Source organism: Oppia nitens, unplaced genomic scaffold (genome assembly GCF_028296485.1).
Source record: "Oppia nitens isolate AA-2021 unplaced genomic scaffold, nextdenovo-longstitch-racon4-pilon3 scaffold43_pilon_pilon_pilon, whole genome shotgun sequence".
NCBI lineage: Eukaryota > Metazoa > Arthropoda > Arachnida > Sarcoptiformes > Oppiidae > Oppia > Oppia nitens.
In genome coordinates this window covers 193,891-217,500 of record NW_026533225.1, presented here as the reverse complement: position 1 = coordinate 217,500, position 23,610 = coordinate 193,891, and the positions used below count along the sequence as shown (strand labels likewise).

Sequence of the window (23,610 nt, the reverse complement as noted above, 5' to 3'; positions counted from 1 at the left end):
TATTAATATATAAATATATATATATACATGTATATAAGTTATATATATTTTGATATATTTATATTTATTTTTTTTAAAAAAAGCAAATTTGCTGGTAATGACCGACTAGTAGATGTGGTGGTCGACTGTGTGGACAGTATGGTTGAAACAATAGTGAAGAGGGAGGGCATTGACAAACCATTTGTACCCAACGAATATATATCAATGATATTTCTCAATATACTATCATCGTGTGCCTGGGGTCAAAGGTAAGTAATAATAATAATAATATTAATAAACAATTTTATTATTATTAATCAAAACCTATATTTATATATTATAGATGTAAAGTACTTAAAATAAAATTCTCTCTCTCTCTCTCTCTCTCTCTCTCTCTCTCTCTCTCTCTCTCTCTCTCTCTCTCTCTCTCTCTCTCTCTCTCTCTCTCTCTCTCTCTCTCTCTCTCTCTCTCTCTCTCTCTCTCTCTCTCTCTCTCTCTCTCTCTCTCTCTCTCTCTCTCTCTCTCTCTCTCTCTCTATCTCTCTCTAACAAACACTCACACACACACACACATACAAACTCACATTGTATTAATAATATTATTTATTTCAACAAAAAAAAAATAAAAATAAAATAATATTTTATATTATTATAAAAAAAATAAAAATAATTCAAACACTGTTTTATTATTATTATTAATATTATTATTAGTAATAATACTAATAATAATATTAACTAATAATAATATTTTGTTGTTGTTTAGTTACAATTTTGATGACCCGGAGCTGAAACTGATGCGCTATTTTATACATGATTTTGCATTAGAAACCAATGATAAACTAAAACAATGGGAAGGCTCGGCATTGTTTAGATTTCTAGATCGCAAACTAATTGCTAAACAATTGCAGACAATGTCTGATCATCAAAATTTGATGATTGAAAAGTTTGTCAATCATTATATAGATTATAATCAGGAAATTGATAGGGATTTTTGCGACGCCTTTATATCGGCCAAAAACGATGCCATCAATAGTGGCGGCAAAGCTGGTGGCGGTAGTGGTGCAGGTGCGGCCCAATATCTAACCGATGCCAATCTGACCATGTCCATTTACGATATGTTTATTGCCGGTGCCGAAGGTACCGAAATGACATTCCGATGGCTGACATTGTTTATGGCATACTATCCGGCGATGCAGTCCAGGTTACGACAGGAAGTGGATACAGTTATCGGCGACCGATTGCCCAGACATGAGGACAAACACCAGTGTCACTATACGATGGCATTCATATCGGAAATACTCAGATATAGGACTATTGTATCGGACGGTGAACTGCATAAAGTCAGGGCCGACAACACAAAACTTGGTTTGTATTTTATATTTAGTTTAAAAAAAAACTTATAATTATTTATAATAATAATAATTTATAATTATTTATAATAATAATAATTTATAATAATTTATAATAATAATAATTTATAATTATTTATAATAATAATAATTTATAATTATTTATAATAATAATAATTTATAATTATTTATAATAATAATAATTTATAATTATTTATAATAATAATAATTTATAATTATTTATAATAATAATAATTTATAATTATTATTATAATAATAACTTATAATTATTATTATAATAATAACTTATAATTAATATATAATAACAACTTATAATTAATATATAATAACAACTTATAATTTTTATTATACTAATAATAACTTATAATTATAATCGTATGCATAAACTTTTTTTTCTGTATATTTTATTAAATTTTTTTTTAAAATTGATTTTTATTAAAACAAAAAAAATTTTGTTTATTATACTTAATATATATATATATATTAAATTTTTTTAGGCAACCATATCATACCCAAAGATACTATAGTACGTGTCTATCAGGGAATAGTCATGAAAAACGATGATACAAACTACTGGACCCGGGGTCTGGATTTCCTACCCGAACGTTTTCTGGATCCGCTGGACGGCCACTATCGTAAACCGTCGCCGGCCTACAATCCGTTTGGTTCGGGTGCCCGCAAATGTGTGGGCGAACGGTTCGCTTACGCCGAAATTTTTCTGGTTTTAGTCCGTCTATTGCAACGAACCAATCGCTACGATATAGTATTGGACAGCAATGATGGGGTCGGCATTAATCCGGCTATCAATGACTTTTGTGTACCGTTTGATTTTGCTATTAGATTCAGACACAAAAAATTAATTAATTAATTAATTAATTAATTAAAAATCTTAATAATTTTTGTTATTGTTGTTGACGAAAAAAATTAATAATAATAATAAAATCATTTATATTCTTTTAAATTACATTTATTAATAATTAAATATTTTTATTATTATTGTTAATAAACTACAAAACAGTATACAAATTATTATTATTATTAAAATGATTTGATTTGTTTTTTTTGTTTTGACTAAAAATTATTTTAATTTATGACATCCTAATAATACATTTTAATATTTTTTAAAAAACTAATTGAAAAAAATAATTAAATCAAATAATTCAAACAATGCCAGCATTTTTTGCCAATGAATAAAATTGGGATGAAATGTTTGACAGGAGAACTGTTGGCGATTCAAACTCTACTACCCGTCCATCGGATAGGACTAACACACGATCGGAATCAAGTATAGTGTTTAGTCTGTGAGCAATGGTTAGTACAGTACAGTTGGCAAACTCTGTCCTAATAGTTGTTTGTATGAGTGTATCGGTCTCAACATCGACGGCAGCCGTGGCCTCATCAAGTATAAGGACAGTTGTGTGTCTTAGTAAAGCCCGGGCCAAACAAATGAGTTGTCTCTGACCTACGCTTAGGTTATCTCCGCCTTCATTGACTGGAAAGTCGAGTCCCGATTTGTCGGACAAAACATATTGTTTGAGATGTGATCGCTCTAAGGCTGTCCACAACTCTGAGTCCGAGTGCCGATCAAATGGATCTAAATTTGAGCGAACAGTGCCGGCAAACAGTACCGGTTCTTGTGGTATAATTGTTAGACCAGAGCGCAGATCCTATTTTTTATTTAAAGAAAAATAACAATTACTTTATTTACTATAATTGCTTTAATTACTATATATGTACTGTATTACATGTAAACCCAATTGACTGATATCTATGCCGTCGATCACTATTTTGCCGCCGACTGACTCTATTATACGAAATAATCCTAAACTCAGTGACGACTTTCCCGAACCCGTTCGGCCAACGATTCCGATCTTAAATAATAGTAATTTTAAAAGTTATTAATTATATATTAAAATTAGTATTAAAAAAATAATACTTTTTCTTTGGTATTGATTTTAATCTTAATCTGTTTGAGTACTAAATCCAATCCTTCACGATATCGGGTACTATAGTCGACAAACTCTATACATCCCGTTTTTGGCCATTTATTGCCGACAACAGTGCTAACAGCCGACGACTGGTCGGCACTACTAGAATGCCAGTCGGCTTCCGGTTTCAGTGCCGAGTATTCGTCCACTCGTTCGACGGAAACCATATTGTTTTCCATTATTGCCGTCAAACTGATAAACGTATTGACAGAGCCGGCAATTTCGGTCACATAGTTTAGTATAAGACCAACTGAGCCGCCGTTTAGTCTGCCTTTTGCCAGTACTGCAAACAGTGCGGCAAAAAACATGAACAATGATGTAATCGTTTCCAACCGTAAGATAACCCAACTCAACGACATAGCACTCGGATAGAGACACCTTTGGTTTGTATCTATACGGGCGTCCAATTCACGAACAACTCTATCCTGGCAGCCGTACGCCCGGATACTTGATATGCCGGCCAGTGTTTCGCTAAAATGATTGTAAATGAAAGACCGAGTGACCGATTCAAGTCTGTATAATAATATAAACCATTTTTTTTTGCAAATAACAAAAAAATTATTAAAATACTTAATAAAATGCATTTATATATATATTAAATAATAACAAAACAAACCGTTTTAATTGTCGTGAAGTTCTTATATAATATTTCTATAATAAAAATAATAAATAAATAATATTTTTTTTAATTAATTATTTAATAAAAATTATAATTAAAAAAAATTGTGTTTAATTTACCTGAATTAGTAGAAATAAAATTATCAAAAAAATAACTACCGGTAAAAATACTGGCATTTTAATGCTCACTATTACTATTGTGTTGACAATTAATAACATTGCATTCAACCACAAACTATTAAATTAAAAAATTAAATAATTACATTAATAATTTTATAATTAAAATAGTATAACTTTATTTTTTATTAAGTACTAAATTTATAGATAAATTAATAATTTTTTTAAAAAATAATGTTAACCTTAGATTCTGTATCATTTGAGTGTCCAAAACGTCTATATCTTTGCTAAACCGGTTGAATATACGGCCCAATGGTGTCGTATCAAAGAAACTCATCGGCGAGTGTAGTATTGATGACATTAGACGCCGATGCCATCGTTTGGCGGCCAATACTACACCGAAAATAATTGATAAAAATGTGATCTCAATAAATACAACGTTCCCCAAACCGATGACCGCATAAATTGCAAAATAATATGTATTTTTATTGGTATCGGTGTCTGAACTCCAGTCGCTTAACCAGAATTTTGCCGCCGAATCAAAGCCAATGCCAATCATATTAAACATAACTATCAATAGTGTAAACAATATTGACATTGATTTGATATATTTGATGTAAACCTAAATATATACAGTATAATAGTTTATTTTATTATAATTATTTATTTTTATTTTCTTTAATATATTTGTCTTATAATAAATTTTTGTTTTTCAATAATAATTATTTAAAATATTTATTAATTAGTAATTACACAATTATTTTTTGATCAATTTTTTTGTACATTACTAACCATTAAATTGATAAATATACTTTATTTTTTAGTGTATAAAATATCGATTTATGTATATTTTATGCCAGTATAATCAAAAATATATTAATGCAAATTAATTTTTTGAGTATATATATACTGTATATATTATATATATAAAGTTTATAAACTTTAAACATAGAAAAAATGATACAAAGATTTTGTGACATAAGATTACTATAAACTAAAAGACAAAAAATAATATTTGATAATAAAAATCTCAACAAAAAATTTTAATATTAATAATTGAAAACTGTTTCAATTTATTTTTGAAATAAAAGTAATATATTTTTTGCTCTGTTTTGATGACATTACTATATTAATGTATACATATATATACTGTATATAACAATTTGATACATACATTGAATTTGATTTTTCCTGTTTCAGCCGTTTCCTCGTCAATCAATACTGCATTACTACTACCACTATTGGTATCACTACTACTACTACTACTACTACTATCAGAGGAACCGTTACTACTGTTGTCGACAGTTATCAACATATCATCTGTTGTTTGTAAATTGATTTTCCGTTTTCTAACTAATCCTTTATCTGTTGTTTCATTTAAGTCACTGCTATTACTGTCATTGTTGTCGATAACTGCGGATTGTCTGCAAACTTCACGAAACTCTTCGTCCGATTTCAGTAATTCATTATAAGTACCGATTGTATGTATTTTACCGTTTTTCAAGACAACTATCTGATCAACGAATGGCAATACAAACAATTGATTTGTAACCATAATTCGGGTCTTATTTCTCAATAAACCGGTTTCCGAGTGAAGCACTTCACCCATAATATGTTGTCCCACATGACTGTCAACTATTTTATTTTATTTGTTTTTTTTAGTTGAAAAAATTATTATTAAAAAATTTTACTAATAATAATATATGTTTTCTAAATAATAATATATTATATTTTTTTTAAATACCTGCCGAAAGTGGGTCATCGAGTAGATAGATATCGGCTTCACTATAGACAGCTCGGGCTAAACTAACCCTTTGTTTTTGACCTCCGCTCAGATTAATACCCTTTTCACCGATTTCTGTCTCGTCTCCGGCGGACAGTTGTCTCAGATCATCACTGAGTGCACAGCTATTGACAACCTGTTTGTAAAACACTGGATCGTTGTCTTTGCAAAACAATATATTATCTTTGAGTGTCTTATTGATAATCCAGGGCTGTTGCGGAACATAGGCTATACTAACGCCGTTTCTAATGTTAACACTACCGGACAGTCTGTTCATTTCGCCTAACAGTGCCGCCAGTAGCGAACTTTTTGCTGATCCAACTTTGCCGATAATTGCCACAAACATACCGTCAGTTATTTTCAAATTTATATCATTCAAACATTTTTGTGGAACAGTAGATAAAATTGTATTAGTGGTGGTGTCGGAAGTATTATTATTATTATAATTGTTAGCATTTCCATCTCTAATAGATTGTCGTGTTTTACTACTACTACTACTACTACTACTACTCCACGCAAAACTGGCGTTATCTATACAAACCACGTGATCGTTATCCGCATTATTTGTCAAATAGTTATTAATTTCGGATAAATTAAAAAACTTATTCAAACGTTTTGCAGAAATTATAACCTATTAATTAAGGGGTTTTTTAAATAAAAAAATTAATTAAAAAGTTGTAAAAAAACAAATATTAATAAATTATTAATTTTATAGACTATTACTAATATTAATCGGCTAATATTGGACGGTATGTTTTGTAGGGCCGACTGAATGCTGCGCAACAATACTATCGACACAAACAGTTTCTGGGCGGACATTGTTGCCGACGTATTAATGGCAATGAATATACCGAAAGTAGTTAGTGATGTAAAAAATGTTAGACTATTTGCCGTAAATATTAATAACGAACTCCAATAACCGGCTTTTCGTAAATTTTGTAACTCTTTTGACCGCAATTTCTCAATCTTTTCGATGAACGCCTCCTCCCAGGCGTACAACTATTGAAAACGAGAGGTTTTTTTTAAAAAAAAGATTTAAAAAAATATTATAAATATTAATTTTGTAATTTAAAAAAAAAACAGATAAAATAAAAATCAATAAATACTTTTAAAACTTTGATACCATTGAGTACATCATTAATAACTGTTTGTCGATTGTCTTTCAATTTGATTTGATCTGTTGTTATACTATCTATACGTTTGATAACATAGGCATTGAATACCAATGCTATTAATAGCAATACTATTGCCGATATCATTGCTAAACCCATTTCATTGTATAGTAAATACAATTGTATGCCTATCCGGACGCATATCATCCACAGTTGATTAATATTGGGTAGCATTTCTAAATATATTATTATTATTATGTTTTTTAGTTTAGTTTAATATAAAAATTTAAATATTATTATTAACAAATTAATGAATAAATACCTAAAAATCTTTGACAATCAATATTCATGAGATTGACTATCTGTCCGGTATTGGCCTCACGTTTGCTATCATTACTCAACACCAATGACTTGCGATAGACCAGTGATGTTAACAACGATTTGATCCGTTGTCCTAATAATTAATTTTATTTTTTAGTCAAAAAATAAAATAAAAATACATTTATTCATAATTTATGTGATTTATTATTTGTTTCTTAGTTAAATATACCTAATGTTTGCATTTTTTGTTGATTATATGGTTCAACAAAACCGATGCTAATATTGATGGCTAATAGCATAAAACAATAGACATATCCGTGCCATTGGGGCTCCGAGTTGTCCATAAAATTTAATATTAATCTATAAAAATAACAAAAATATTAATTAATTAAATAAAAATAAATTTATTATTATTTTCATTAATTAGTTTAATATTTATCTATTTTTTTATTAATTAATTAAATTGCTAATAAAAAATATTTTAGCAATAATTATTTGATTTTTTTTAATGTAAATAACATATTTAATTAAACTAGTTATCGGATACTAATTATATTATATTTAGTTACATTTTTTTAATAAATTTCAATATTAATATTTTAGCATTTAATATATTAATATACTTAAATTATTTATGTTATTTATGCTAACAAAATTAGATAAATTAAAATAATCAATTAAATTATAAATTAAATTTCTAAATAAACAATTAATTAAAAATGAATTGATAAATGTATTAATAAATGATAACTATAATTTTAATTAAAAACATATTTATAGCTACATTTTTTATAGTTATCTGTAAATTAAAAAAAATTAAATAATTATTTTTATCAAACAAATCAAATTAAATAGATAAATTTATAAAGAAAAATATAAAAATTAAAAAACTAAATATTTATATTTACAAAATATTTAGATTAATAAACAAACAAAAAAATATTGTCAACTTTGATCTAATATTGAAATAGTTATTTTGTATTTATTTTATACTATTATTTATTTATTTGTTTTTATAGATAATATTAATTATTAAAACTTTAATGTTATACTGTAATAAATGAATAAATAATACATTACTTGATTATAATTATGGTAACCGTATCACACATTTCCAACAATACAAACAGTATAGTCGGTCCCAAATAATACCAACAAAATTGATGCCACAATAAACTAAATATATTTATTTTATTATTATTATTAGATGATAGGCTAACAACCCTATGTTGTCTTTTTTTATTGTAAACTCTGTTGTCTAATGATTTCAAAAACTCATTATTTTTGTTGACTACCGTTTCTTTATCATTGACTACTAGTTCTACTATCGGATTGTCATCACTGGATTGTCGATCAATTGGTTGATTAATTTTATAATATTTTTCAAATTTCTTTACTAAATTTGAAGCCATATTTGATGACCGCATTGGCCACAGATCTGTCAATTTTAGCGGTTTTCGAAAACCTTTCCACAATAGACTGTCTACCCATAGATAGGTTAGACGCGATAAAAATGATGCCCGATCTTTGGGACAGTTATTATCAATAGCATCGTTACTATCGGCGCTGTTGATGACTACTGGCATCAATCGGTCGACAATTGAACATAATATTAGTAGTAAAGCAGTTAATGAAAACTCTAAACATATGATTATCAAGTTTTTATTGAAATCTATTCTATGCTGTGCTAATACATAAGCGGTTATCGATAGGGCACCGGAAACAGTGTCCAATAGTTGATAAAACCAAACAAACCCACTGTTATGTATGCCATACAGTCTATGATAGTATAGTATTGTTATAATAGATAGTCGACTAACTATCAACAGTCCGGTCCGTATTAGATAAGCAATAGTTGTTTGACTATCGGTGTTGTCATCGTATTTATGATGGTATCGCCGATAGAGACTTAGACCCAAATCGACTATAGTTACGATTGTCAACAGAAATGCAATGGCCAGTCGACTAATATTAAAATAGTTGTAGGGAATGGTTGGTCGTGATGGACGACCTACTCCTACTAATGTCCATATGATATACGGGGCGACAATTGCTAGGAAACCGGTTGTAAACCATACACAAGCAGTATCGGTAAAACATGGACTCAGTTTTGGTGAATTAGTTAACCAAATTAGGTTGATATCCTGGATACAATTTTTTTATAATATTAAAAGTACAATAATATTAAACTAGATTTTTGTTTTGTGTGTGTGTATGTGTTTGTATGTATGTATGTGGATATACAGTACAATACCTAATAAATTATACTGTTATCACCTAATTGTTAAGTTATTATTATTTTTAGATAAAATTTACATAAACACAACATTTTAGAGTAAATGGAAAAAACTCTACAATATTTATTTTAATACTTATATATATATATGGTATTACAGTATATATAATTTATTTAATTAAAATGATGATAATAAAAATAAATTTACAATTTTGTGTAAAATTTTTATAATAATTTTTTAAAAATTGATATATATAATGGCATATCTAAAGTTACACACACACACACACACACACACACACACACACACACACACACATACACACACATACACATACATACACACAAACACATACACACACATACACACACACACACACACACACACACACACACACACACACACACACACACACACACACACACACACACACACACATACACACACATACACACACATACACACACATACACACACACACACATACACACACATACACACACATACACACACATACACACACATACACACACATACACACACATACACACACACACATACACACACATACACACACATACACACACATACACACACATACACACACATACACACACATACACACACATACACATACATACACACACACATACACACACATACACACACATACACACACATACACACACATACACACATACACACATATACACACACATACACACACATACACACACATACACACACATACACACACATACACATACACAMACATATATACACACACATATACATATACATACACACACATACATACACATACACACACATACACACACATACAKACACATACACACACATACACACACATACACACACATACACACACATACACACACATACACACACATACACACACATACACACACATACACACACATACACACACATACACACACATACACACACACATACACACACATACACACACATACACACACATACACACACATACACACACATACACACACATACACACACATACACACACATACACACACAGTTAGCAAAACAAAATTTTATACTTAGATTACAAGTTTTCAATATTACTAATATAATATATTATTAAATATTTTTTATATTAAAATAAATAGTTAGTTATAACTTTACAGAATTAATTTAGCAATACGTAATTATTATTGTTATTTTATTAAATATTTTAATTATCAATATATTTATATGTGTCTATTTAAAGTTATTTAGTTTTTTATCATAATTTAATTTTAATAAACATAATCAATAAATATTATTGAAAATTATTTCAATAAAAATTTTATTAAAATAGATTAAAATACTAAAATTAAAATAATATTAATAGACTAGTTATAATTTAACTTAGCTATAAACACACACACACACACACACACACACACACACAATAGACAAAAAAAATTTAAAAACTTACCCAAAATGGTGTGTCACAAATATTATCAAAATCTATTTTATCATAGATAGTCATTTTTAAATAATAGTAATATACAATAATAATAATAACAATAATATAAAAACTTATTATTTATTTATTTAATAGAAACATTAATCAACTGTAATGTAATATAAACTGCTAGAATTTATAGTATATAATAGTATATAATGTATATAAATGCTATAATTTATTTGTTTTTTAAAAAAAACTTGTTGTAATACTGTATATAATAATTAACAACAACAAATTTTACAACAAATTAACATATAGTTAACACATAATAAATAAATAAAAAAAAACTAATAGACAAATAGCATGACATTGAAATTTAAAAAAAAAATAAATAATTTCTTTTTATTTTTTGTAAATCTATAACTACTAACATATTATTTTATATTTTTATTTATTTCACAACTAACTTGTTTTATTGAATGATTTGTTTGTCTAATTTATACAAATTATATAAACTGTATATATATTTATATACAGTATTTATATTAAGTAAATAATTTACAGTATTTACTATTTTTTTTGGATAAAATACTAAAACGAGACCCAAAACACAGTGTTATCATTATTTTTGGTGTTATCATTAAAAATAACAATTTATGTATTTATTTTTTTTCCTGATAAGCTTTTTTGATAAGTGTAGGGCTAGGGTTGAAAAATACAAGGTTTTATTGAATTTTGACTTTATTTTAAAAATATAGTAGTATACAATGTGCTGTTTGTATTATAAAAATTATTAAAAATTATTTTTTGGGAAATATATTTTAAAAATTTCATAAAAATATAATTGCTTGAAAATGCATTATTGTTATAATTATAATCGTTGTTTTAAAATAATAAATAGTAAAACAATTCAAAAAAAAAATTATATTAAATCATAATATATATATATATATATATATATATTATAAAACATGTTTATTTTTTCGATATATTAATGTTTTTTTTGACACTAAATTTTGTTTGTATGCAAAATTGGTCACGTATTATATACTGTATAATTTTATATTGTTTTATACAAACATTTTGTTTCTGCCAATTGAAAATAAATAAATATTAAAATAAAAATTATCAAAACATTTTTCTATATACAGATATAATACATGTATATATAAGTATAATATACTTATACTATATATATATATATATATATATATATATATATATATATATACTATAAACTTATAAAATTATATGTATATATCAGTAGTGTATATATAGTGTAGTATATAGTTTATTTTTGTGATGACTTTTGAATCAATAATTTTATTATCATATATATATATATACAGTATATATACCGTATATGTATAGGAATTATAAGTATTTACACAAAATTATAAAATCATGTTTTTATTAATATTAAAGTCTATATAATGTTTATAAACTTTATATTTTTGTCTATTAAAATATATTTGAACAATTATTTTTTACAATATTTTTTTCTTTAATATTAGTAGATAATAAAATAAAGTTATTAATCATTTTTATTAATTTGATTTAAATAAATTAAATTATTATTTTCACTTATATTTTGTATTATTGACTTTTAAAAAGTCATAGATTTTTTTTTATATAAAAATTATTTAATATTATAGTAAAATAAATTATATTTTAAATATTTCAATATTTATATGTTAAATCTTATTCAAATATAATATATTCAAATTTATAAAACTACTTGATTATTATCAAACATAAAAAATTTCAATAATAATAATAATTTAAATTGCTACTATATTATTAAAATATCAAAATTAATATATAAATATTGAATTTTTTTTAATCCACCTATTTTTTACTAATAATATATTTCAATAACATATGGCTTAGTATAAACAATACGGCAATTATCGTTAGAAATATAATACTCAAATAGATATAAATAATAGGATTATTGTCTATATAGTGACCCAATACTACCGAAAATATGGCCTGAAATAGACCGCTCAAAAAAGTTATGACCGCTCCGAACATGTTGGTTACCGGTAGTTTGCCTCTCAGTAGCTGATAGTAGGATGCCTGCATCGGACCGACAGCTGCACCCATTAGGCCATTGCCCAGATATAGTATAGTCATGGAAGTGTTGCCGTAGATGACAAACAGGCTAACCGATAGTGTCAACAGTACTAGACCGCCGTAAATACGATAGACTGGCGATATGTATACCGATAACGGTATGAACAGAAACCGGCTGATAGTAATGGCAATCTGTTTGACATTCAGTATATTGTTGGCCAGTTGTTTGCTGATCACTAAACGATTGACATTATCATCATTGTTGCCATTGCCAGAAAACAGTACGTATGGCGTCCAATAGGCTCCCCAACACCATCGTTGGGTCATTGCTAGCGCCGACTGCATACATACCATCAATATGACGGCACAGCCGACTGGCGATGGATATAGTTGTTTGGCTAACGAGTGACGGGTTTTTAGTAAATAACTGATAAACCAGTTGTTGTTTATTGTTGTTGTCGTTGTTTTTGTGGTTATGATGTTGTTATTGATGTCGTCATCAGTGGCTGTTGTCGATGATAATGATAAATCTTTTATCCTATGATTGCCTAATAGTATGTAACGCCGATAATAGCTTAGACAACCAATTAGTAAACCGGTTATAATGTTGATTATGCCGACAAACAGATAGGGTATCCATATTCTGCTTGAAGATATTGCCTCCCATTCCTCTTTTTCATCCATATATATTATTAAAGTATTATTTGCATTATATGAACCATTTGTTAATAATGTAATGTTGTTGGTGTTGTAGTAGTTTGACGTTGTTGTTGTTGATGATGATGATAGAAATGTGTTGGCTATTGGTGTGGCTATAATCTGTGCCAAACTATTAACAAAATCCAGTGCCACAGTAAACGGTCCGCAATTTTGTTGCCAAATGTCGACTATCCATATATTAATAAAACAGTCGATAATGCCATTGACAATACCATTGATACCGTAGGCCAGGTATATGAGTACAAGATATCTGAGACTAGCAAACGATACCGATGTCAGGCCGACTACTATCAGACACGACATATAGACTATATATTTGTCAAATTGGCTAAAAACGGCCACAACTATTAGCATACATATAAATAAACAGTATATATATAGACAAAAAAATCATATATAGTTTAATAATAATGATGATATAATTTATAAAATTATATATATATATATTATAGATATATACCTAATGCACCGATCAAATAGGTTATACCCCATATGGTATTTAGATATGATATCTGTTCAAATGTGCACCGGTATATCAATTGCAAATCAAGCATCGATGGACCAAACAGTCCACTTTGAATTAGCTTTTTTAAAAAAAAAATAATTAATTTATAACAATTTAATTATTGTAATAAATGTTATTATATATATATATATATATAGAAATATATAATAATTATATTTTCTTACATGAAATAAAAAGCTTATATATATGACAAATGTGACAAATATTTTATGTTTTGTTGACCACATGTTGTTGTTGTTAATATTAATGATATTGTTGTCATCTTTAACTTTATTATTACTATTTTTAGGCATAATTGTGATATTTTTAATTATTATAAATTTATACTAAAACTATATAATACCATACTATATAATATAATAAGAATATTAGTAATAATAATAATAATAAACAATTTTAATTATTAATTATTGATTGAAAATATAATGAAATATACAGTATATAAAATTTATATATATATATATATATAATATTGATATCTGATCATAAACTTTACTTAACATATAAACAATGACCTAATATACTAAATAAATTGTAAATATTTATATACAGTACTTGTATATATACTATATAATATTAAATAATATTTTTTAATTTCAAATATTTTTAAGTCATACATTATTACTTATTAATCAATTATTATTTATTAATAATAAATTTTTTAATATCTTAATGGGAAAAAATGTGTATTGTAATAATATAAATTGTTTATTATTAATAAATAATAAATTTTTTTTGTTGTTGAAAAAAATGCATTAATATTTGTTAATATATTGTACAGTGATTTACATTAATAATTAATATCGTAATTAATAATAATGACTATTGTAACTAAATTCCAACTAAAAAATTTTTGAGAATTATAATTAATTGAACATGATATGTTTTTATTTCCAATAGCAAAATATAAATTATTAAAAAATACAAACAAACAAAAATTTTAACACGACATAAATACCGATACATATATAGTATAAATTTTTAGTGAATATATTGTAAAAATAATAGTAAATAATTTTTTAGTTTTTAAATTATAGATAATTTATAACATTATTATTATATTAACTATAAATTAGAAATACAATTAATAAATAATAAAAAGTTTAAAATTAAAATAAATTAATGTTTAAATCAAAATTGAAATAAACTAATTAGTATTTTATTAAACAATTTGTATGCAGTATACCAGTAAATATAACAGTATTATTTCAATAAAAAAATATGTAATGTAATATAAATGCAGTAAACTTATTTTTTAGTTAAAAAAATTATGATAATTAAAATTCAAACAATACCAGCATTTTTTGCTAATAAATAAAACAATGAATTACTATCTGAAAGCAATATTAAGGGCGAATCAAACTCAACTGCCCGTCCATCGGATAGGACTAACACACGATCGGAATCAAGTATAGTGTTTAGTCTGTGAGCAATGGTTAGTACAGTACAGTTGGCAAACTCTGACCTAATAGTTGTCTGTATGAGTGCATCGGTTTCGACATCAATGGCAGCCGTTGCCTCATCAAGTATGAGGACAGTTGTGTGTCTTAGTAAAGCCCGGGCCAGACATATAAGTTGTCTTTGACCTACACTGAGATTATCTCCGCCCTCATTGACTGGAAAGTCGAGTCCCGATTCGTTGGACAAAACATAATGTTTGAGATGTGATCGCTCTAAGGCTGTCCACAACTCGGAGTCCGAGTGCCGATCAAATGGATCTAAATTTGAGCGAACAGTGCCGGCAAACAGTACCGGATCCTGTGGTATAATTGTTAGACCTGAGCGCAAATCCTAATTAAATAGTAATATTTAAATATACCGATTATTATTTATATTTAATTAGTTATAATTTATTTTTTAATTAAAAATACTGTAGACATATATTAATACATACATGTAGTGCCAATTCACTGATATCTATGCCGTCGATCACTATTTTGCCGACGACTGACTCTATTATACGAAATAATCCTAAACTCAGTGACGACTTTCCCGATCCCGTGCGGCCAACGATTCCGATCTTTTTTATTAAATAAAATTTTTGTTTGTTTTAGAAATTAAAATAATAATAATTTTAATAATAATAACTAAAATTATATTTCTTAAAGTATAAAATACAGTATAAAATTCATAGATTTTTTTTTTAATTAACAATACTTTTTCTTTGGCATTGATTTTGATGTTAATATCTTTGAGCACTAAATCCAAACCCTGACGATATCGGGTACTGTAGTCGACAAACTCTATACAACCCATTGCCGGCCATTTATCTGATACAACTGTTCGGTTAGTTGAATGCCAATCGGTTTCGGGTTTCATTTCAGAATACTCGTCCACTCGTTCAACAGAAACCATATTGTTTTCCATTACGGCCGACAAGCGGACAAAGTCGTCCATCGAACCGGAAATATTGACCGCATAGTTAAGCGATAGGCCAACCGAACCGGCACTGATCCGCCCTTTGGCCAGTACGGCAAACAGGGCGGCCGAATAGGTAATCATATTCGATAACAATTCTAGTCTTAACAATACCCAACCCAATGCACCGGCACTCGGATACAGACACTGTTGATTAATCTCTATTCTGCGATCCGATTCCCTAATAAACCTATCCTGACATCCATAAGCCCGTATTGTCGACACACCAGATAGTGTTTCGCTAAAATGTATATAAATTGGCGATCGGGTGGTCAACTCTAAGCTAATAATAATAATAATATTTGATTCAAAAAATAAAATAAATATTTTTAATAAAAATTCAAACAAATAGTTTGCAAATTACACCCAAAAAAAACAAACCGTTTTAACTGTCGTGAAGTTTTTACATAAAATTTCTATTGATATTAAATAATAGAGAATTATATTTAATAATTTTTTTTGTCTAAAATATTCTAATTAATAATAATATTTTTATTATTATTATTTTAATTATTATATTAATTACTTGAAAATACATATAGACGACAACCAATAGTATTATTGCTGGTAATGATAACGGTGTTTGTAGACTAATAACGATAACAGTGTTTAAAATTGTTAGCAAACAGTTTAACCATAAACTAAATATTTGTATAAACAGAGAGAAAATTAATGATTTAGTTTTTTTTTATATAAATAAATTGTAATATTAATACAAATACTAATAAAATAACAAAAAAAAAATTTATAAAAATTAAAAACAGTTTTGAAAGAAATAATAAAACTTTTATATATATATATAATAATAATAATAATAATAATAATAATAATATGTATTTATATTTTTATTAAAACTTACATAAAGTTTAAAAAAAATCTTATTTTTTTAGCTAATACTAGAGAGTCAGAGAGAGAGAGAGAGAGAGAGAGAGAGAGAGAGAGAGAGAGAGAGAGAGAGAGAGAGAGAGAGAGAGAGAGAGTATTTTTTTAATAAATAAAATAAAATTTATATTACAAAACATATTTTAAAACTTTTTTAATTACTTTAATGTCGACGACATCTGAGTGTCCAAAATGTCGATATCTTTGCTAAAACGGTTAACTATACGACCCAATGGTGTCGTATCGAAGAAACTCATCGGCGACTGTAGTACCGATGATAGTAGTGTTTCGTATAGTCGTTTGGCTGCCAACACACCCACACTGATGATACCTATCCACGATAAGCCGAGAAATAGGATTTTTGACGAACCCATCAGTGCATAGCCTACTAAATAGTAGACTTTTTTTGAACCGCTATCCGGATCGTCGCTCCATAAGCTTAGCCAGAAAGTGGCCGCCGATTCGCTACCGATGGCCAATACATAGCTAATTGTTAGCATAATTGTCCAGACAATGGACATTGATTTTATGTATTTCAGATATATCTATAATTTTTTGTTTGTTTGTTTGTTTGTAATAACAACAAAATCAGTAACAAAAAATTGTTATATATTAATATCTTTAATAAAATAAAATGATAAGTTTTTTGTGGTGTCATATTTAGTATTTTGTAATTTAATTAATTTTTTTATATAATATTTGAATTTATTGTAATATAATAAATTTATTGAATCTAATATTATATCAATATATAATTACTATTAAAGTAAAAAATATAACTATAATATTTTAAACTGTTTTAAAATGTAAACTAGATTTTGAATTGCTATAATATTTTTTTTTTGGCTATTATATGATGTAAATTATGGGTATATTAGTAGCTATTTTTAAGATAAAAATAATTTTTATCTGTTATATATTAATACAATAAGTAATAATATGTATGTTTGTTAATATATATGTATTATAGTACTGTGTGTAAGTTTGTGTGAATGAGTGGGTGTGTATGGAGTTTGTATAAGGTTTATATGGGGTTTATATGGGGTTTATATAGTGTTTATATGGGGTTTATATGGGGTTTATATGGGGTTTATATGGAGTTTATATGGGGTTTGTATGGGGTTTGTATGGATTTGTATATAAAAAATAATTAATTAATACAAACCCTGAGCTTGATTTGTCCGGTTTCGACATTTTCGTCATCAATCAGCCGATTATCATTGACCTCATCCGATGACAATACAGTTATAATGTTGTTATTGTCGTTGTTGTTGTCATTATTAGTATTATTAGTATTATTATTAAATTTATTATCCATATTATCAGTGCCTGAATATTGTCTGCAAATTTGACTAAATTCCTTATTTTCATTCATTAACTGATCGTAGGAACCGATTGCCTGTATTTTACCATTTTTCAAGACAACTATCTGATCAACGAATGGCAATACAAACAATTGATTTGTAACCATAATTCGGGTCTTATTTCGCAATAAACCGGTTTCCGAGTGAAGCACTTCATGCATAATATGTTGTCCCACATGACTGTCCACTAGTTTATTATCATTTTTTAATTTTAAAAAAAATTTCAAAAAAATATATAATACAGTATTTGTTTTTTTTTTGTTTTTATGTAAATACCTGCCGAAAGTGGGTCATCGAGTAGATAGAGATCGGCTTCACTATAGACAGCTCGGGCTAAACTAACCCTTTGTTTCTGACCTCCGCTCAGATTAATACCTTTTTCGCCGATCTCTGTCTCGTCTCCGGCGGACAGTTGTCTCAGATCATCGCTTAGGGCACACGAATTGATTACCATTTTATACATATCTTCATTGATGTCTTTACCAAACAATATATTATCTTTGAGTGTCATATTCATAATCCAAGGCTGTTGGGGAACATAGGCTACACTAATACCGTGTCTAATGTTAACCCTACCGGACAGTCTGTCCATTTCGCCTAACAGTGCCGCCAGTAGCGAACTTTTTGCCGAACCAACTGTACCGATGACTGCCACAAACATACCGTCCATGATTTTCAGATTAATGTCTTTCAAAATAACTTTATGATTATTAACTACTGGTCCGCTATTCCATGTAAAACAACCGTTTTCAATACGAAGCACTGGTAGTTCATTATCATGAGTTACATAATTAGTGATTTCAGGTAAGTCCAGAAATTTGTTCAAACGTTTAGTCGAAACTATTAGCTATTAATAATTTTAAGTTACAATTTGTTTTATCATATTTTTTAAGTACTATTAATATAATTATATTGAGATATATATATTTACGAGTATTATTTCGTTGATAGTGTCGGGCATTTGCATTAGTGGCGCCCCGACATTGGCCAACAATGTCAACGAAACAAACACTTTTTGGGCGTCCAACGGCTCGGAACCGATGGCCAAATAGGTGCCAAATGTGGCCAACGCTACCATAAATGGCAAACAGTTTGATGTCAGCACTGTTATCGTACTCCAGAAGCCGGCTGTCCTTAAAAACCTTAACTCTTTGCTACGTATTTGCAATATCTTATCGACGAAAGCCTTTTCCCATCCGTATAACTGTTTTGTTTGTATTATTGATACAATTAATTATTAACTATAAAAAAAATTAAAAAACAAAAAACAAATACTTTTAAAACTTTGATCCCATTGAACACATCATTGCTAATCAATTGTCTTTGATCTTTGAGCGACATTTGTTTGCCAGTAATATTGTCATTGATTTTGGCCACAAAAGCATTGACTAACATAATCGCTAGCATAACGGCCAGTCCGGCAAACGTTGAGACACCTAATTCATTGTATAGCAGATACAGTGCCAAAACTATCTGTCCCATTGCTGTCCAAAGAAAATTTATTTTCGGTAACAATCCTAATATATATGTATATATAGATATATCAATAAATGATAAAAGTTTTATAATACTATATATATATATATATATATATACATCTACAAAAATCTATATACACATACAGACACACCCACCCACCCAAACACATACATACAATATATAAGTTTTAGTATTATTCAATTAACTAACCAATAAATCGATGACAATCAACGGCCATAAGATTGACTATCTGTCCAGTATTTGACTCCTGATTTTTGGCGCTATTACTTAACACCAGTGCCTTGCGATAGACGAGCGCCGTTAGCAATGTTTTTATACGCTGTCCTAAAAAAATAATAATATAATAAATAGTTATTGAAACCAAAAATAATATTATTATTATTAGATATAAATAAAATTTTCGGGTAAAATTATATAATACAATACCTAAAACTTGCATTTTTTGTATATTTGTTGAAAAAGCAAATGCAACGATCATATTGAGTGCCAATAGAGTAGTGGCGTAGACATACCCGTGCCATTGGGGCTCATCATTGATGGTAAACTCAATCAAAAATCTATTAAAATAATATTTTAATGATATATATACTATATATACTATATATCTTATATACTGTATACAGTATTTAAAATATTTACTTAAGTAGGTATGCGCTGACAATGACTGCCGCATCCAGTACTACATAGATCAGTGTAGGCGTTAAATAAGTCCACCAAAAAGTTTTAACAATAGCTGTAAAGACATTACTGGGCGCTGGTGTTAGTGGTGGTGTTAACTGTGGAACAGTTGACTCGTTGTCGTCGTCTTCATCATCAATATTGTTAACTAACTCTACGTTATCTGTTTTAAACCATTTACGATAAATGTAGCCCAAGTTTGTCCATTTTGATAGTTTAGTGGACAACCATCCAGTTTTCTGTCCACCAGTTTTATAATATCTACGAAAGTTGGCCATCAAAGTGTCGACACTGTCGTCGGATCGTAGCGGCCAAAGATTGGCCAATGTTAGCGGCTTTCGCCAACCAGTCCACAGTAGACGGTCGACCCAACTGAATGTCAGTAACGATGGATACGATGCCCTGTCTTTTGGACAGTTGGTTGTTGTTGTTTGTGTCGGCAAACGGTCGGCAAATGAACAAAACACTAGCAATAGTATAGTCAATGAAAATTCTATAGAAATAAATATTAGTTCAACAGTTGCCGGTGTCCTAACATATGCCCAAACGGCTAGACCGCCGGCCACTGTGTCGGCTAACAGATAAAACCATAGACAACCGCTACAGTTGTGTATACCGTACAACCGATACAAATAGACAACTAGTGTCAGTGTTAGTCGTATAGACATTTCTATGACTGTCCGGATAATGTAGGCAACTGTTGATGGACTACTTGTGTCTGCTGGCCATTGATGATGATGATCGTAGTAGCGCCTGTACAGACTAAATGCTAGATTGCCAACCGTTACCATAGTCAACAAGCAGCTAATGGCCAGTCGTGTACAATTGTAGTAGTTGTTGGAAATTGTTGGTCTCACCGAACGATATATATCGATAAATATGTTGGTCAGACATATTGTTAGACAAGCGGCCGGAAGCCATACGCATAGAGTGTCGGCCATACATGTACTCATCCGCGGTGTAGTAGTGTTCCACATAAGCTCCGGGTCCTTTTTGAAAAAAATTAAAACAACAATTAAATAACAATAATATTAATATCACTGTATATCCTATGATGATATTATGTTATAATAAATGGCTAATTAAATAATAAATTATAATCTATGATATATTATATTTACCCATAATTTTGTGTTACATATATTATCAAACAGTTTATCAAACATTGTTATTACTTAAATCAAAATCAATTTTGTGAATATTATTTATGTAGTTTTTAGTTAATAAAAAACAAAAATATATATATATATATATTAAATTCAGATTTAAATATTATTATTATTACTAATATCAAATAGTATAATAAAAAAATAATAATAAAAATAAATATTTTAAAATAATGTTTCAAACAAAATATGATGCATTAAAAAATAAAATTTAAAGATCATAAAAATTAAAAATCATTATTATGTAGTCAACATAATTTTAAAAAATAATTTTACTTTAAAATAATTAACACAATAAAAAAATAAGGCTATACAGTAAATGAGAAATAAATATTATGATATTTAAGTTAATAATAAAAACCAGTCAAGAATGCTAGAAAGCATTTTCAGGAAAAAAACTTGAATATCATTTAAAACCATTAGTTTGTATAATTATAATTATAGTATAATACATATAATATGATAATCACAAAATATACTCAACTAGTCATGTAGTGTATCAAATGACTCAGTATGACAAAATATACTCAACTATAGTCATGTGTGGTATCAAATTATTTATATAACAAAATAAACAACTACAATCATACTTTTAAAATAATAAATTAATCATGATCTATTATCAATTATTTTTCATGCTCTATATAATTCTAAACGTTAAAATTTTTCGCTAAATTTTTTAATTTGTCTGCAATTTTCTCTATGTTTCAGAGGAGATATCAAAATTTTAATACAACTTTTCAATACATTATTAGTAGTCCTCTAACCGAATCTGATGTCAGAATTTAAAAATTCGCAAAATGAAATGCTACACACAGACAGACAGACACACAGACTCAAAAAGCCATTATAGATTTCAGAAAACAAAACTTTTCAAGTTTTTTTTTGAAAATTAGTAACAATTTTTGTTTTTCAACTAAGAAACTAAAAATATATTATTTAGACTTATTATATTTGTATAAAATTTGTATTAATAATAAATAAATTTAAAAATAATTATCACTAGAAATTAACTATTATTATTACTAAATGCTATAATAATAATACTTTATTTTATTTTATTTTTTTAAAAAAAATTTATATTGATTATTTCAAAAAAAAAAAATAATTTTATTACTAATAGTCTATTAGATAATTAATATATTTTGGTAATAACACACACACACACACACACACACACACACACACACACACTGATACTAATTAGTAAATAAATATATATTTATTTAAAACAAAACTTTATTAATTATTGAATATTATTCCCATTTTAATTCCCGTTCCCACAGCAGCTCGAGTCCCGTTCCCGTCCATTCGGCG

General features: G+C 27.7%; 2 protein-coding genes and 1 pseudogene across 6 annotated transcripts in view; 1 reads left to right on the top strand and 2 right to left on the bottom strand.

The window, feature by feature from the left end:
- The window catches only part of LOC128959229 (steroid 17-alpha-hydroxylase/17,20 lyase-like), a 4,401-nt gene extending 2,184 nt beyond the window's left edge, over positions 1 to 2,217 (top strand). Inside the window, exons 6-8 of the mRNA XM_054305167.1 lie at positions 84 to 248; positions 743 to 1,344; positions 1,847 to 2,217. Of these exons, the coding sequence (XP_054161142.1) occupies positions 84 to 248; positions 743 to 1,344; positions 1,847 to 2,217 (1,138 nt within the window). The remainder of the gene's footprint in view (positions 1 to 83; positions 249 to 742; positions 1,345 to 1,846) is intronic.
- A 292-nt stretch (positions 2,218 to 2,509) lies between these two features.
- Positions 2,510 to 14,062, bottom strand: LOC128959228 (multidrug resistance-associated protein 1-like; annotated as a pseudogene).
- Positions 14,063 to 15,538: 1,476 nt separating this feature from the next.
- LOC128959288 (multidrug resistance-associated protein 1-like) lies at positions 15,539 to 22,309 on the bottom strand. 5 transcript variants are annotated; one of them, XM_054305227.1, is made up of 14 exons: positions 22,249 to 22,309; positions 21,089 to 22,116; positions 20,876 to 21,006; positions 20,639 to 20,773; positions 20,225 to 20,466; positions 19,881 to 20,153; positions 19,226 to 19,796; positions 18,751 to 19,136; positions 17,748 to 18,130; positions 17,230 to 17,344; positions 17,085 to 17,119; positions 16,443 to 16,986; positions 16,180 to 16,305; positions 15,539 to 16,076 (listed from the first exon to the last, which is right to left on the bottom strand). In XM_054305227.1, exons 1-14 carry the CDS (start codon positions 22,291 to 22,293, stop codon positions 15,570 to 15,572), a joined length of 4,521 nt encoding a protein of 1,506 aa, XP_054161202.1. In that variant the 5' UTR covers positions 22,294 to 22,309; the 3' UTR covers positions 15,539 to 15,569. The 5 variants fall into 5 exon arrangements, with proteins under 5 accessions (XP_054161202.1, XP_054161204.1, XP_054161203.1 ...); XM_054305229.1 differs by having other exon boundaries at positions 17,230 to 17,293; XM_054305228.1 differs by having other exon boundaries at positions 20,225 to 20,433.
- Between the last annotated feature and the right edge of the window lie 1,301 nt (positions 22,310 to 23,610).

Coding starts and splice junctions, on each gene's coding strand:
- LOC128959288 (XM_054305227.1), bottom strand. CDS start 22,293: ATGTTTGATAAACTGTTTGATAATATATGTAACACAAAATTATGG. Junction 20,774..20,875: donor ACAAAAAATGCAAGTTTTAG/GTATTGTATTAT, acceptor TTATTTTTTTAG/GACAGCGTATAAAAACATTG. Junction 16,306..16,442: donor AAATCAATGCCAAAGAAAAA/GTATTGTTAATT, acceptor TTAATAAAAAAG/ATCGGAATCGTTGGCCGCAC.